Source organism: Belonocnema kinseyi, chromosome 7 (assembly GCF_010883055.1).
Source record: "Belonocnema kinseyi isolate 2016_QV_RU_SX_M_011 chromosome 7, B_treatae_v1, whole genome shotgun sequence".
Lineage (NCBI taxonomy): Eukaryota > Metazoa > Arthropoda > Insecta > Hymenoptera > Cynipidae > Belonocnema > Belonocnema kinseyi.
Genome location: NC_046663.1, coordinates 70,239,119 through 70,256,052, shown reverse-complemented (window position 1 = coordinate 70,256,052; position 16,934 = coordinate 70,239,119). Strand labels below are relative to the sequence as shown.

At 27.1% G+C, this 16,934-nt stretch overlaps 2 protein-coding genes across 2 annotated transcripts in view; both read left to right on the top strand.

The window, feature by feature from the left end:
* Positions 1–1,791: 1,791 nt before the first annotated feature.
* On the top strand, positions 1,792–10,583 carry LOC117177135 (E3 ubiquitin-protein ligase NRDP1). Its single transcript, XM_033367632.1, has 3 exons — positions 1,792–2,135; positions 2,957–3,544; positions 9,756–10,583. Exons 1-3 carry the CDS (start codon positions 2,046–2,048, stop codon positions 10,023–10,025), a joined length of 948 nt encoding a protein of 315 aa, XP_033223523.1. The 5' UTR covers positions 1,792–2,045; the 3' UTR covers positions 10,026–10,583.
* A 4,369-nt stretch (positions 10,584–14,952) lies between these two features.
* LOC117177363 (laminin subunit alpha) overlaps positions 14,953–16,934 on the top strand; it is a 49,600-nt gene continuing 47,618 nt past the window's right edge. The window contains exon 1 of the mRNA XM_033367998.1: positions 14,953–15,332. Coding sequence (XP_033223889.1) covers positions 15,120–15,332 — 213 coding nt within the window. The 5' untranslated portion in view covers positions 14,953–15,119. The remainder of the gene's footprint in view (positions 15,333–16,934) is intronic.

Below are 16,934 nucleotides of genomic sequence, written 5' to 3'. Positions count from 1 at the left end.
TAAAATTAATTTTTATTAAAGAAGTTCATCTTTCAACTAAGTAATTGAATTTTCAATCAAGATGGTGAATTTTCTACCGTAGAAGACGAACTTACAATAATGTACATACATTTTCAACCAATTTGTTGAATTTTTAACTACAACAAAAAAAGAATAATTTAAATTCCAGTTCAAAAAATTAATTTAAAAAAAAAAAACAATTTTCCGCAAAATAGTTGAAAGATGGATCTTTAGGTAATAAAATGAATTTAAAAAGAAAGGTTAATCTTTTAACCAATTAATTAAATTTTAAATCAAAAGAGATTAATTTTCTACCAGAAAAGACGAACTTAAAATAAAATACATAAATTTAAATCAAAAACACAACAATTACATTTACAGTAAAAAAAAAATAAAAATAAAAAAGGATGTATAATATATTAAGAATAATATAATAAATGAATTTTTAATAAAGAAGTTCAACTTTCAACCAAATAATTGAATTTTCCATTAATAATAATAATTTTTAAACCAAGAAAGACAACCTTATACAATAAAATACAAACAATTTCAGCCGAATTGTTAAATTTTCAACTGAATATTAATGGACTAACAAATAAAAGATTAACTTACAATAAAGTACATCAATTTTAAACCAAATTCTTAAATTTACGACTAAATTTATAATAATTGAATTTCAAATTAAAACAATTTAAAAAAAAGAAGAATTTTAATAGTTGAATATTCAATTAGAGAGATGAATTTATAGACAATAAAATGAATTTTTTTAAAAGAAGTTAAACTTTTAACCAATTAATTGAATTTTAAATCAAGGAGATTAATTATCTACGAAAAAATATGAGCTTACAATAAAATCCATAAATTTTCAAATTGTCAAATTATCAATTAAAACAATCACCTTTTTAACGAAAAATAGAATAATTAAATTTTCACTTTAAAAATTAATTTAAAAACCAAGCATTTTCAACGTAATAGTTGAATTTTCAACCAGAGAGATGGATCTTCAAATTATAAAATGAATTTTTCTAATAAAGAAGTTAATTTTTCAACCAAGTAATTGAATTTTCAATTAAGAAAATTAATTTTCTAAGAAATAAGTGACAAACTTACCATAAAATACATCACTTTCAAACCAAATCGTTAAGTTTTCAACCCAGCATAGAATAATTAAATTTTTAGTTAAAAAAATGAATTGAAAAAAAAAATTTTAACAATAAAGTTGAATTTTCAATAACAGATATCTTTAGATAATAAAATTAACTTTAAAAAAAGTTCAACTTTCAAACAAGTAATTGAATTCACAATCAAGGAGATTAATTTTCTGCTAGAAAAGATGAACTTACAATAAAATACGTACATCAATTTTCAACCAAATTGTTGAGTTTTCAACCAAAAATAAAATATTAAAATTTTCAGCTAAAAAAGTTGATTGAAAAAAAAAATAGAATTTCCAACAGAAAGTTTGAATTTTCAACCAGAGAGATGGATCTTTAAATAATAGAATAAATTATTAACAAAGAATTTCAACTTTTAACCAAAGTACGATCCCTTTCAAGGAACGCGTTACTGTCAAACACTGACTTTTTGGTGTATTGTTGATTATACCAATATAAATCTGTCAAGTATGTTTACAATTTGTCCATTTTTTCTACAATTACGCAGGTACGAAACTATTTCCTTATTGTCAATTATCTCTTTTTTCCAGCTGTTTTCACTTTTTGAGAGAAAATAAAAATTGCCTTTGTCACACGGCCAAACTATGTATAGTCACGTCATGTCATCATTGATATGTGTATAGTAGTGTCAATTTTATGGTGAACTGTGGAGTGAACGTCGCGTGAAAGCGGAACGGCCTATGAAAAAAAAAGTACAGTGTAGGTACTCATATCAAACTGGCTTTATCTCAAAAATCTTTCAAAAATTGAGTATTAATTTTTAAAAACAAGTAATTTACTCCTAAAACCTAAAGAAGGTATACAATCGTCGTTCACGGTTGAGTGTCAACTCCGTTAGGCATAAGTTTTACAAGAGAGGAGGTGTGCGAAATGGGTTTGGACTTGGAACGTTTCCAAGGAGACGTTGATGAAGAACTCGTGTGCCCAATATGTTCCGGTGTTCTCGAGGATCCTGTCCAGGTATTATTTTTATCTCTAAAAATGCTCCAGTTCGAGCAAAGATCACAAAGCAAACATAACCTAACTCCAACCTCGTTCCTTGTTGACATTTCTTTTTAAAATCAACGTTTTTCACTTACCTGGCTATAAACTGGGGAGAAAATAGGTCAATCAGTTTAATTCATAATCTGGAAACATTTGTTTGCGATTTCAGTCCTAAAAAGCGATAAGAATGAACTTACTCCGAGTGACAACTTTTTGGTGCAAACTGCAACTTTTATCATCCTCTTAAATTTATAATTGAGAGATTTTTCTTTTGTTATTTGGTTTGGTGTTTGGTATAGCAGAAAGTTTAAAGAATAATTCTTAGGTTATTCAGTTTGAAGTGCTAATATTGACATTTCTGAGACTTGAAACAACATAACCTCAATTCAAATCAAATCGGTACATCAAATTTAAAACGAAGTTATTTCATTATTCGTTTTTGATCCTCATTGCAGCATATGTTATAATTTATTTTTATTAATATTCTATGATCTTATATGGATAAATAAAATAATAAAACACGTAAATATGTGTTTGATTCTGAAACAATCTATTTAGATTATAACATTTTTCAAAAAGGAAAAAATAATAATCCTAAAATTAATACATTTCTAAAATTTCCAATGTTAAAATTAATCAAACATTGAAATAAAAAGACTTCTTTTAAGAAATTGAGGTAAATTATGTAGAACTCAGTTAAAAGAACTCTTAAAATATTCATAAGCAAACCCTGCAGATTGGAACGAATAATAAGTTCAGTGTCTCTATTTAAAAATGTTTATTTAAATTGTTTGCAGGCACTTGTGTGTGAGCACGCTTTTTGTCGAAACTGCATTCAAGAATGGATCAGTCGTCAGCCAATTTGTCCACTCGATCGCACACCTATTACTGGCACACAACTCAGACCGGCTCCGAGAATCCTTAGAAATTTACTCGCCCGTTTGTGCGTCAATTGCGATAACTTAGTTCACGGTTGTCAGTCGATCATCAAACTGGACAGTCTAGCTTCACACCTCGAAGAATGTGAATTCAACCCTAAGCGACTAATTCCCTGCGAACAAGGATGTAGTCTTATAATCCCAAAAGACGAAATAAAAAATCACAATTGCATCCGAGAGTTGAGAAATCTAATACAGTCACAACGACAGAAACTTTCCGATGTGAAGAGAGAATTGAGTGAACAGCAGTTTCAAATAAACGAGCAGAAACGAGAAATTCAGCTTCTCAAGGAGTTTATGAAGGCTATCAGGATCTCAAATCCTTTGATGAGAACTATCGCTGACCAAATGGAACGGGACGAAATCATTCGATGGGCTGGTTCCCTTCCCAGAGCAAGGGTCACTCGCTGGGGAGGAATGATTTCCACTCCTGATGAATTATTACAAGTAATTTTTTTTTTAATTTTTATATATTTTTGGTCAATCAGCTCTCATATTCAGTTTCTGTTTCTTCTTTAGATGCCTTGGACTCACTATTTGATACTTTTTTTTAGAGATAGCACTACTTTGCTACTACGTAGGAAAAACGAGACTAAAGACAATATTTTCTCAATTATCTGATAATGCATCTATTTCTGTTCTCTTTTTTCTTTTAATATTTCGGAATTTCTTCGCTAATTGGTCTTCAAATGTTGATTTGGGACCGTCCAAAATGTTGAACTATCAAACCGACAAGATTAATTAAAAAAAAAAAAACGCTGAATTTTAACCAAAAAGATGAATTTTCAATAAATCACAAAAATATTCCACAAATCTGTTGAATTTTCTAGCCAAACAGACGAATTTGTTTTGCAAAAGAGTTGAATTTTAAACTTGAAAATACTCGTTTCTAAACTAAAAAAAAATTGTTTTAAATAAAAATATTAAATTTTAAATATATATACCAAGAGGATTAATTGCCAATCAAAAAGATAATTTTTTAGGAGAATAAATGAATTTACATCCAAATAGTTAAATTTTCGATCAAAAAAATCAATTTTAAACTAAACATCGAATATTTAAATTTTCAGTTGAAAAAAATTAATTTTCAATAAAAATAGAAAAAAATTTTTGTAAGACTTTTGAATTTTTGAGCCAAAGAGAGGAATTCTCTACAAAACAGTTGCATTTTTAGCCTGAAAATACTTATTTTCAACAAAAAATGTATTAGTTCATATGTAAACCAAACCCTATTTTATTTAAATAAAAAAAAACTCTTTAATATATTCAATATATTTTCTACCAAATAATCGAATTTTCTGCACAAAAAAAAACGAATTCTCTGCAAATTACATTATCAACTAAATATTTGAACAATGGATGTCATGTTAGTCTAATTTTTATTTGGTTAATTTTTAAAATATATTTTATCGTTTTCGAAAATTTTTTAATTGATAGTTTAATTTGTAAACTAAAAAAAATGTTGAAGGAAAAATGGTTTAGTTGAATTTTTATTACGGAGAATTACTTGGCAATAAAAAAACTAATTTTCTACAAAAGGGTTTAATTTTGTACTTTAAACTTTAATATTACCAAATAGTGGAATTTTTTATAAAACCAGTTGAATTTTCAACCTAAGAATATAGATTTTGAACAAAAAGTTCATTTACAACCTGTCAGTACAATTTTTAACTTAATAGTTGAATTTTTGGTGTAAAAAGTAATTTTTAACAAAAACAAAAAACGAATTTTTAACTGGCATGAATTCTCAACCAAACAATGAACTTTGAAGAAAGTATTTCAACTTTCAACAAAAAATATTTTAATTTAAATTAAAAAGTATTTGGATGTAACCAACAAGGACGATTTTTTAACTAAATACTTAAATCCGAAACTGAAACAGACTAATTTTCAAACAGTTTCATTTTTAACAAAAACAAAAACTTGAATTTCTACCAAAAACGGTACATTTTCTCTCAAAATGCATCAATTTTGAAACAAATATTTTTTTTCCAAATTGTTTAATTTTCGGGCTGAAAATACTAACTTTTTGCAAAGCAGTTGAATTTTCAATTTAAAAAATTTGTTAGGAAGGAACAAAATTTCAATAAAATTGTTGAACTAACAAGCCAAAAAAACGCATTTTCAACAAAACAGTTGAATTTTACCCAAAAAGTGTTTTTGTTGACATTAGTTAGTAGTTGTTTTCATGCATCCAAAGAGTTTTTATTGGAACATGAAATTCAGTTTTTTTTTGTAAAAAGTTAATCGTTATGTTTGAAAATACACCTTTTTGGCATAAAATTCAATTATTCCAGTTGAAGATTCGCCATTTTAGTTGAAAATTCCTCAGATTGGGTAAAAATTAATTTCTTTAACTGGAAACCATTTTTAGTTGAAAATTGGTCTTTTTCTTTGAAAGTTAATCTTCTTGTTTGAGAATTCTTCTTTTTGGTTAAATATTCAAAAAATTCCAGTTAAATATTTATCATTCTAGTTGAAAAATTATCTTGTAGGTTGGAAATAAAATTATTTAGTTGGAAGTTAAACTCTTTTGTTGCAAATTATATTTCATGGTTGAATATTGATTGCTTTAATAACAAATTTATTTCTTTGTTTGAAGAATGAGCAGTTCGATTAAAAATTTGTTTTTTCTATGCATGTTTTTTTATTGAAATTTTTTCTTAACTGAAAATGTAACTTTTAGTCCAGTTGATTATTCTATAATCTTAGTTCAAAATTAATTTATTTCTTTGAACATTCATTTATGACTAAAAATGTAATGTTTCAATTTTCGGTTAAAAAACTATCTTTTTTAGTTGAAAATTCACCTTTCTGGTTTAAAATTCAACTATTCAAGTTAAATATTTACAATTTTATTTGTAAATTCGCCCCTTTGTTTGAAAATGTAACTATTTTTTTTTTCAAAGTTATTTTGTTGTTGAAAGTCACTTTTTTTGTTGTACGTAATTTTTTAAACTTAAAATTTAATTGATTTCAGTTGAAAATTTATATGTTTGGTTAAACATTAATTTTTTGAACTTTCAACTTAATAATATAGGTTTTTCTTTGACATTTTATCTTTTTTAGTACAAATCAATTTTTTGTTTAATAATTCAACTATTTCAGTTGAAGATTTTCGGTTAAAATTTTTTTCTTAGTTCAAAATTTCACTGTTTGATTAAAAATGTATCTTCTTTAATTAAAAATTCTAATATTTCATTAAAAATTAATGTATTTTGTTAACGAATTATATTTTTTGGTGGAAAATTAATCTTTTTATTAGAAAATTAATCTTCTTCTTTAAAAATTCATCGGCTTGGTTTAAAATGTAAATGTTCCAGTTACATTTTCATGATTTTAGTTGAAAGATTAGTTGAAGATTCAAAATTTTATTAGAAAATTATAAAAAATTGTTATTTTTTATTGAAAAATTTTACTGTTTGCTCAATTAATTTAATTTTCATGAAATTACTAATTTAATAAATTACAAAAATTAAATTGTTTAAATAATTTTTTTTTAAAAGTTATTTAAATTCAATTGATTGATGCTTTAATTCAATTTAATGGTACCATCATTTTATTTTTGTTTTGATTGTATTCTTCATTTTCATTTAAAAGTGGAAAAGGTGGCTAGGTTCACTGAAATCGAATACTTATTAAATAAAATAAATAATTCTTTAAATTCTTGACCTTTGCTCACCTTTGCACCTTAATATATCGAACCGCTGGACTCAAAATATTAATGAAATTTTTGTAGCAAAATATTCTAGAGAAATATTGCAAGATTTTTTTATATCTTTAACAGTTTTTTTTTTAAATTTTACTTTTGATGTAATTTCTGAATATTAATTTTTTTATACTAAATACTTAAAATCTAAAAGGGTGTCAAAATAGACATTTGAACATTTACATGTGATTAACTAAAGTTTTTTATTATTAAGAATAACGTAGTTTCCTAAAATATATATCGAGAACATGTTACCACAGATTTCTAGAATATTTCAAAAGTAGGCGGATGTTAAAAATTAGTGGTTTTTGCGGTTTTTTGTTAAACTTATTTTTTCATGGTTGGTCAGTCAACTGTCAAATTTTACAGAAATCTGTTGAGAACTGTGCCTCAAATACCCAAAAAGTTCTAAATTTTGCTACCACGAATTTTGATTCTCTTAGAAAAATTCATTTTCAAATTTATAATCACAGATACCTTTTCCGGAATCACCTGTTTCAAATCATAGTGACAGTTTATATATTTTTATTTCAAGGCACAAATCTTTCTTTTAGAGAATTTGGAAAATTTCTTGTTCCAGATTTAAATTAAAATTTTGTTTCCAAAATTGAGTTTGACCAGTCAGAATTATGCTTAATTATAGTTCGTGACCAGATTTCTACCATACCGACACTTTTTTTTATTTCCCAACTTATTTTCACACGAAGTACTACATCGAATTGAAATTTTTGAATACTAAATAAGAAGCAATAAGAAAGGTGGCTTTGGTCCTAAATTTTGATAATTATGAAAAAAATTTTTTTGTAAATATTTTTTTTTGCTTTTTCGTTAATTATTCAAATTTAGGATCAGTTCTTTCCAAAAATTTCCAGTACAAAGTTAGAACTATGCAATAATACTTCTCTTAGAAAAGTTCCTCTTCAAATTCATAATTGTTCCAAGTCGTAATTACAGTTTCTTAATATTTTGTTAAAAAACGGAAATTTGTTTCTTCGTTTAAAAATTTTCATGGAATTTTTTTAGATTTGGTTTCAAATCATTGCACATTTTGTTTATAAGTCAGAGAATTTTTTCCAGAGCGTGTTTAATTTTTTGTTTATATTGCAAAATAAAGTGAGTTAAAATAAAGTGGTTTCAAATTAATTTTTTTTTACTGAAAATTTAACCATTCAATTTTTAATTGGAAATTGACCGTTATCAGTTAAAAATTTAAGTATTTGGTTAAAAATGCATGTATTTTGTTAAAACCTACAATCTTTTTGTGTTAAAGGATCAACTACTACACTTTCTGTTCAGAATTTTTCTTTTTTGGAATAAAAATTTAATTACTCAGTTAAAAGTTAAACTCGTTTGTGAAAATAATTATTTTTTTGGTTGAAGGTTTATCATTTTAATTGAAAATTTATCTCTGGTTGAAGACTGAGCTGTTTTGTTGAAAATTGTGTTGGTTTTTGTTGAAAATTAATTTTTTAAAACTAAAAATGTATATAATTATTACAATTGAATATTCGATCATTTTAGTTCAAAATTTATCTTTTAGCCTGAACATTTTTTTCTGAAAATTTTACTATTTAATTTTTTTGGGAGAATTTATCTTTTTTCATTGAAAATTCGAATATCCGAGTTAAATATTCATCATATAATTTGAAAATTTAGCTTTTTTGTTAAAAATTCCAATAAACTCAATTGAAGATTCATAATTTTTTTAAATTCATCACTTTGTTCCAAAATGTAACTTTTTTTAAATTGGTTTTTTTGTTTGAAAATAATTATTTTTTAAACTGAAAATGTAACATTTCCAATTGAAAATTCTATTATTTTATTTAAAAATTCATCTCTCTTCGGTTGATCATTCAGTTTTTAACTGGAGATTTAACTATTCAATTTTGGGCTAACAATTCATCTCTTTTAGATAAAAATTCATCTTTTTGGTAGAAATTCATCTTTTTCTTTGAAAATCCATCTTTTTTGTTGAAAATTCCACGTCTTCAGTCTCGTAATTTTATATGAAAATTCATATTTTTATTTTAAGATTAAACTATTTTGTTAGAAAATGATTTTTTTTTGTCGAAAATTAATTTTTGTAACTGAAAATTTAACTATTCTATTTATGTTTAAAAATTGATCTTTTTCAGTTCTGAATTAAACTATTTGGTTGAAAATACATATATTTTATTTAAGAATGGTCTTTTTTTTGGTAGAAAATTAATCTTTTTCGTTGAGAATTCAAGTATTCCAGTTAACTATTCATCATTTTATTTGAAGATTTATCTTTTTGGTTAAAAATAAAACTACACTTGGTTGAAAGTAGAACGCTTTGGTTAAAAATTCATTTTTTAAATTTATCTATTGCAGTTAAACATTAATAATTTTAATAGAAAATTCATCTCTTTGGTTGAAAATTTGTTGATTTTTTTTCAGGAAAATTATTTGTTTTTAATTGAAAATTTAACTACTCCATTTTTGGTTAAGAAGCGAATGTTTTTAGTTCAAAATTAAACTATTTAATTGAAATTTGATCTTTCTTAGTTGAAATTTTTTTATTATATTTTTTTAAATAATGGGAAATATTTGAATGCTTCCGTACTGTGCAAAATTATACCTGGAAAAAACTCGAGATAACCGGAAATAACTTGGAATTGTCAGGAAATTTTCGTCCAGCATTTGAGTAGACACCCTCTTATCGACAATTTAGGATTTGTTATTTGTTCTATTTGCACTTTAACAAACAAATAAATAAAAACAAATAAAATATAAAAAGAAGATATTTATTTTAGTACAATTAAATGGAAAATCCCGGTCACTGAATCAAATTTCAGATCATTTCCCGATGACTTAAATTATTCCCGGTCTTTTTCCGGTTTCCTGGTCAGGTAGACCCTGTTAATGTAAATCTACCAAGTAAAAGTAAAATGGTAAATTATCAGGGACTTATTTTATTGTTTGCAGACTTTAATTAAAAGAACCCTATCGGAAATAAATTGTCCATCTCACGTGATCAACGAACTCATGGAGAATTGTCACGAAAGGAAATGGCCTCCAGGACTGAATTCTCTCGAAACAAGACAGAACTCTAGGCGACTTTACGAAAATTACGTTTGCAAGAGGATTCCCGGGAAACAGGCGGTATTAGTTTTACATTGCGATAATATGCATATGCCGGAAGACATGATTGTCGAGCCAGGATTAGTCATGATTTTCGCACACGGTATTGAATGAAAATAATACATTCATACATACTAGGAAGGCCAAAAATTCAATGTTGTTTTCTTAAGAATCACCCAGGAATTGTAGGAAAATATTTTTTAATTGAATTTTCTATAAATAAATTATGCAATCGTTGTTAATAATTTCTGATTTAGAAATTGTGAAGGGTGTTTCTTAAGGAAAAAATTTTGTTTTTTCATAGACCAAGCTATTGTATATTTTTATAATCAATGTGAATCGGTATGGAACGCCAATCATTTGTAAAACATACACCATCATCATCAAATCATCAACATGAATATCGACAACAGCCACTCGAACTGCGAAAGTTGTTATTTTTTTTACCTTAGATTTTAAAAGAATTTTAATTGCACTTTTAGATGTAAAGAGCGACATTTGACACGTGAGATACTTTTTAATTTAATCGAGAGTGGACAACCATCACTCGACTAGTAGCACGATGTTGTCTGTCTCCGTTTTAGTTTTAACGAAACTTGTGATAACTACCTGAATTTTCACTTTATAAAGTGATGCGTAATATCCAGATGAATTAAAGTTGTAAAGACTTCATTCAAATGTGTTATTTAATAATAAGGGAATCTACGGAATCATTATAGAGACGAATGATAGTTCTAAATACTTGTTGAATAATTTACAAATGCGATAAACTTTAGTAGACGGTAAAAGGTCATTCATTTTTAAACTGTGATTTGAGCTTCAGAATATCCACATTTTATTTTATTTTATTTTTTTCATAGGTAATAACATTTTATTATTTAATCCTAAAATTAACTCAAATAATACCATAAGACAATTTTTTGCTCTGTTTAGAAAAATAAATCGCACTTTTTTTGTGAAAATATTCTTATTTTAAATCTTTTTTAGGGCCGTGATGCTAATATATCGAAGTTATTAAAGTCGAATTTTTTTATTCGTTTTCATAATTGGACAAGATAATTTTATATTTTTCAGGTTTTATTTAAGGTGCATATACTACTTTCTATTAATTTACCCCAGACAGAAGTTATTTAAGCAATACAAGAATGCTTTGCGAATATAATCTTGTTTTTCTCATACACCTTGTTTTTGAAATATTTTGTTGCGAGAAGACAAGTGTCTAAGAAATATCGAAACAGGGATAAATCCAATTTGAGTTTGGTGATTCAATAATTTCAGGAGAAGAAATTATGATTAAAATTGGATCAAAATGAATTTATACGCTCCTGAGAAACAGGAAAAGTGATAATTAGTTTATGCCGAGCAGAGAAGACAAACACAGCATGAGAACGAATTCCTATCTCTGAATCCAAATGAGCGAAGTTTAAAATAAATATAAATTTTCACAAAGAAATGTCAAAAACAGGAAAACGATTATTTGAAGAAATTTAATATTTAATTCCGAGCTGGAATTATTAAATAGAAAAATGTATTTTTCTTGGAGAGCTATAGGAGACTTTAATTTTTAAGAGGACCAGAGATAATAATGTTATCAAAAGGTCGGTGCTATCGGTTTCTTATCACTTCCTAAAAGTTTGAATGGATTCTGGGTGACCGACAATTCTTTTGGAACAAACCGAGAGAAATAAGATGCTCTTGCCAGAAAGGCTAATAAAGAAAATCTTTTATGAATCTAAATAAGTAATATAATATCATGCGAAATCGACAAGCTAATGAATAATAAAGAATATGCTCTTTATCTATAGCTTTGTGAAAAAGGATCGTTTGCTGTGCCCAGATTTGAACCCGGGGATACTTGAATCCACAGAAATTTACTTGAATTTAAGAGAAATGAACGTCATTTCCGTGAAATGTGCTTGTTTTCAGAGGAATTGCCTTCAATGGAAAGGAATTGAAGTCGATTTCAAAGGAATCTTTGGAAATAATAGGAATTTTCTTGCAGTTTCAAGAATTCAGGAGAATTTACATGATTTTGGAGGAATTCACTTGAACTTAATTCAATTGACTTTAAATTCAAGAATTTTTCTGGAATTCAAAGGCATTGCGTTGAATGTAGAAAAATTGACAGTAAGTTCAAATAATTCTTTGCAATTCTTAGGAATCAACTTTATTTTTAAAGAATTCGTCGGAATTCAGAAAAGTTGACTTTAATTTCAAAAAATACATAGGAATTTATAAGAATTGGTGTTAATTTCTAAGAATTCTACGGAATTTGGAGGTATTTACTTTAATTTTACATTAAATTCCCGGGAATTTACTTGAATTCAGAGATATTAGCTGGAATTTACAGGAATTGACTTAAAAATAAGTAGTGAATTCTACTTTATTTTCGTTTAATGCAAGGTTTCAGACTTCAATAACTTCGAAGAATTCAGAGTAATTGACCTTACTTTTAAAGAATTCAAAATAATTGAGTTGAATTTAGAGAAATTTACTTTATTTCCCAGAATTTTTTGGGGAATTCAGAGTAATTGAGTTCAGTCTAGAATAAATGGCGTTAATTTCGAAGAATTTTTCGGGATTCATAGGTATTTAATTTAATTTAAAATAATTAATTGAAATTCATATGAATTACATTTAATGTATAGGAATCTACTTGATTTCGAAGGTATTTATTGGAATTTAAAGGAATTGACTTAAAACTAGTGAAATCTACTTTATTTCCATCTAATGTAGGGGTTACGACTTTAATAATTTCGCGGTATTCAGAGTAATTGACCTTACTTTTAAAGAACCTAGAGAGATTCACTTTAATTTCCAGAAGTTTATTGGACTTTAGAGCAATTGAGTTCAATTTAGAAGAATTGGAGTTAATTTCGAAGACTTATTCTGGATTTAAAAGTATATATTTATTTTTATTTAAAATAATGAATTGTAATTTATATGAATTAAATTGAATTCCCAGGAATTTATTTGAATTCAGAGATTGTTATTAGAATTCAAAGGAAGTGCCTTAAAACCAGTAAAATCTACTTTATTTGCGTCTAATGCAGCGGTTCCGACTAATTATTTTGCTGAATTCAGAGTAATTGACCTTACTTAAAAGAATTTAGTTGAATTGAGTGAAACTGACTTATTTTCCAGAAATTTTGTGGAATTTAGAATGATTGAGTTCAATTTAGAAGAATTGGTGTTAATTTTGAATCATTTTTCGGGACTTACGCAGGCATTTACTTTATTTCAGATAATTAATTACAGTTTAAATGAATTAAATTTAATTTCCAGGGATTTACTTAAATTCAGAGACATTGACCGTAATTTAAAGGAATTGACTTTAATCTAGTGAAATCTATTTTCGTCCAATGCACAGGTTCCAACTTTAATAACGTTGAGGAATTCAGAGTAATTGAACTTTCAAAGGATTCAAGAGAATTGAGTTAGTTTAGAGAAATTGACTTTAATTTCCAGAAATCTTTAGAATTGGTAGTAATTGAGTTCAATTTAGAAGAATTGGCGTTAATTTCAAAGAATTTTCGGGATTTAGAGATATTTACTTTCATTTTAAACCATTAATTGGAATTCAGATGAATTAAATTTAATTTTCAGGAAGTTACTTGAATTCATAGATATTGACTGGAATTTAGAGGAATTGACTTTGATCTAGTGAAATCGACTTTATTTTCGTCTAATTCAGATGTGCCGACTTAAATCATATCGAGGAATTCAGAGTAATTGACCTTACTTTCAAAAGAATTGAGTAGAATTTAGAGAAACTGACTTTAATTTCAAGAAATTTTTTGGAATTTAGAGTACTTGAGTTGAGTTTAGAACAATTCCGAGGAATTCATGGAATATGATTTCTGTGATATTCCCTTGGATTCTAAAATGATTAAGTTTCATTTGAAGGAATTTCCTTGAATTTACAAAAATTGAAGAGAAGAAATCGAACTTGAATGTATAGGAGTTGACTTATGATTCAGTGGAACTTACCTAAATTGCTATTTATCTATTATCTTTTCATTATATATCTACATTTTCACAATCTAATAAAAAAATTCAGAGGAATTGACTTGTTCCAAGACATTTTCTGGAATTCGAAGGCATTAAATTAAGAGAACTTGACGGTGATTCAAAATAATTTCTTGCAATTCACAGGAGTTTTCATTAATTTTAAAGAATCCAAAGGATTTATACTTTAATTTTAAACACAGTGAAACTCTTTTACAGCCTCGATTTTGGGGCTGACGGTGCAGCTCCTGTTACACATATTTGTGGCGCGACGTCAATTCTCGTCAGGGCTATTGAAGAGTTTCACTGTAATTAATTGGAATTCAGATTAATTAACTTTAATTTCCAGGAATTTATTTGAATTTCGAGATATTGACTAAAATTTAGAGGATTTGACTTAAATCTATTCGTCTTATGTAAGGGAATCAACATTATTTTCGAGGAATTCAGATTAATTGACCTTGGTTTCAAAGAATTCGAAGGAATTGAGTTGAATTTAGAGAAATGGACAATAAATGCCCAGAAATTCTTTGGAATTCAGAGTAGTTGACTTTTGCATTTCAAGGAGTTCTTTGAAATTTAGATGTAGTGGAATTTACTTTAATTCATCACTTTTTTCCCCCTTTATATCTATATTTTCATGTTAAAATCAAACATTTTCCGACCAATTTTAATTTTCCATGGTAATCAGATCGTATTTTTTTTGTAACGATTTCATGAGTTCATAAAATAATTTGAAACTCGACTTTTTGAGCCACTCTTAAGAAATCTTCTTTTTCAAAGTTTAAAATCCAAGTACAGGGCACCAGGCAATATTTCCTCCTTTCTCGAATCCAACTTCCTTCTTCTTGATCAAAAATAGATTTGTTTTGAAATTACCAGTTCTTGAGGTAGCGTATGTCCCTAAGTTCTAGCACATAAGTGCTCAGCCTCCAGAATCTCTTCGTCTCCCACCCCCTCATCCTGAAGTTCTATCCCTGGTCCTAGATGAGTGGATGCAGATGTTCAGTCTGCAACGGGAAGCCGCACAAGCTTGATACATGCAACAAAGAAGTTGGCCGCCTTACAAAAAACCCGCCAAATCTATAATTTATATTTTTATTTAGTTTTTAATGCTAATTAAGATTTTAATGGCAAAGTCGTAAACGTCGAGATTTAATTGATTCTCCCCAGTGCGTGGAACTCTTCACCGGCATCGCCATGTGGTGGTGGTGTCTGGTTACCTTTTTCCCTTTGCTTTTCCATCATGCTAATGCGGAAATTCTTACGCCACCGTACTTCAATTTAGCTGAAGGCAAAGAAATCATCGCATCTGCAACATGCGGTGTGAACACTACAGGACCAGAACTCTATTGCAAGTTAGTCGGCGCGAATGCTGATCAGGACGAAAATATTAATCTTATTCAAGGCCAGGTGAGTCCTGATTTCGTGTTTTTCTCCTGATTTTTTATGGTGTAAAAATAGTAGAACGCTGAGTAAAATGAATTGGATCAAATATCTCGAGTTATGTGCTTCCTCAGTTTAATAGCCCTTTACTTCTACTTTTTTTGTTTAGATTTTATGTTTTAATCTAAAATTTCAATTTAAACTCGCATTGAACTTGCTAATAAATTTTATCTTTATGGAATTTTAATTCAAATAAATAAATATAATTATATAAAGATTTGATATATAATTATAACTAAAAATATTAAAGTTTGAAACTCTTCATCATATTTTACTTCCAGGTGGAACCAATTGAATTAGTGTTTAAAATATTCTATAATTGGGTGAATTCAAAATTAAAATATTTATGGGCATTCGCCAATATTTAGATTCAAGGACTTTAAATTATGATTAATTAAAATTTTAATGGAATAAATTTATAAAAATGATAATTATCAGATTTTTGTTCAAAAATTGGAATAGGCACATGTAATTGCAACTCAAACTAGATAAGTTTTTCTTTGTTTTGGAAATCCAAATTTAAAAATAGTGTAAAAAATACAAATTTTGAAAATACATTATGCTGAAAAGTTTATTTTCCGTGGAAGCTAAGACGGATTTGCCATAGAAATAGTTCGAAGGCGGGTCCCTTACAAAAAGAAGGAAACACCTCATGTTTTCTATGGGAGATGAGCCTGCCAAAAACCAGTCCAGAGTCCCTTTAATGGGTCCTTCGAAGAATTTCACAAAGAGGGCTCGTAGCTCGGATGCGAATTTCTTTAAAGATTGTAAAAAATGAAACCGGTCGCCTATTCAGACTTTTTTAACTCTTGTTAGCAAACATCTTATCAAAGTGAAATCTGAAAACACCACCCATTTAAACTTATGTATTTAAATCAGCCTACAAGATCAAAATTTATATATTTTTAACTCGTCTTTCTCTAGATCGAAACAAAATATTGATATTTATTACATTAAAATAGCTATAATGAAATTATAAATTTTCTTTCTTCTAATCTGGTTTACTAATCTAGAAAAATGATATAATATTATTTAAACTTTTGGAAAAAAGCAGTATAAGACAACATTTTTATATTTATAATACTCAGTTTTATTTTAATTTGTGTAATTGGTGATTGGTGACTCATTGTGAGATGCTGACCATATTTTAGCCGTAATTTTTTATCGTTCTTATTCAGTAATTCTTTGATCTATATCACAAAACAAGGATGCTGACTGTCTGATATAATTCCATTTGGGTTATATTGACGAAGAAAAACGGCAAGGGGATGTGATAGAGTTGACCTCAAGATAACTTCGTATATCGTTAAATTATATTTACTTGCCATGAGTAATAAGACCCTTCGTACATTTTCCCATATGAAATCGAATAAAAATGACAAAAATTAGACAAAAAAATAATAATATCTGCTATAGATAAATAAAATATGCATAATATAAATAATTTGTAAAAGAATTATTATATTGTTAAGAATTTTTTCATCTGGCTATACAAGTTTTACAATCCACTGTAGCAAAAGAATTAAAAAATTAAAATTAAAAACAATCCTTTTATTTTATTTAAATGCA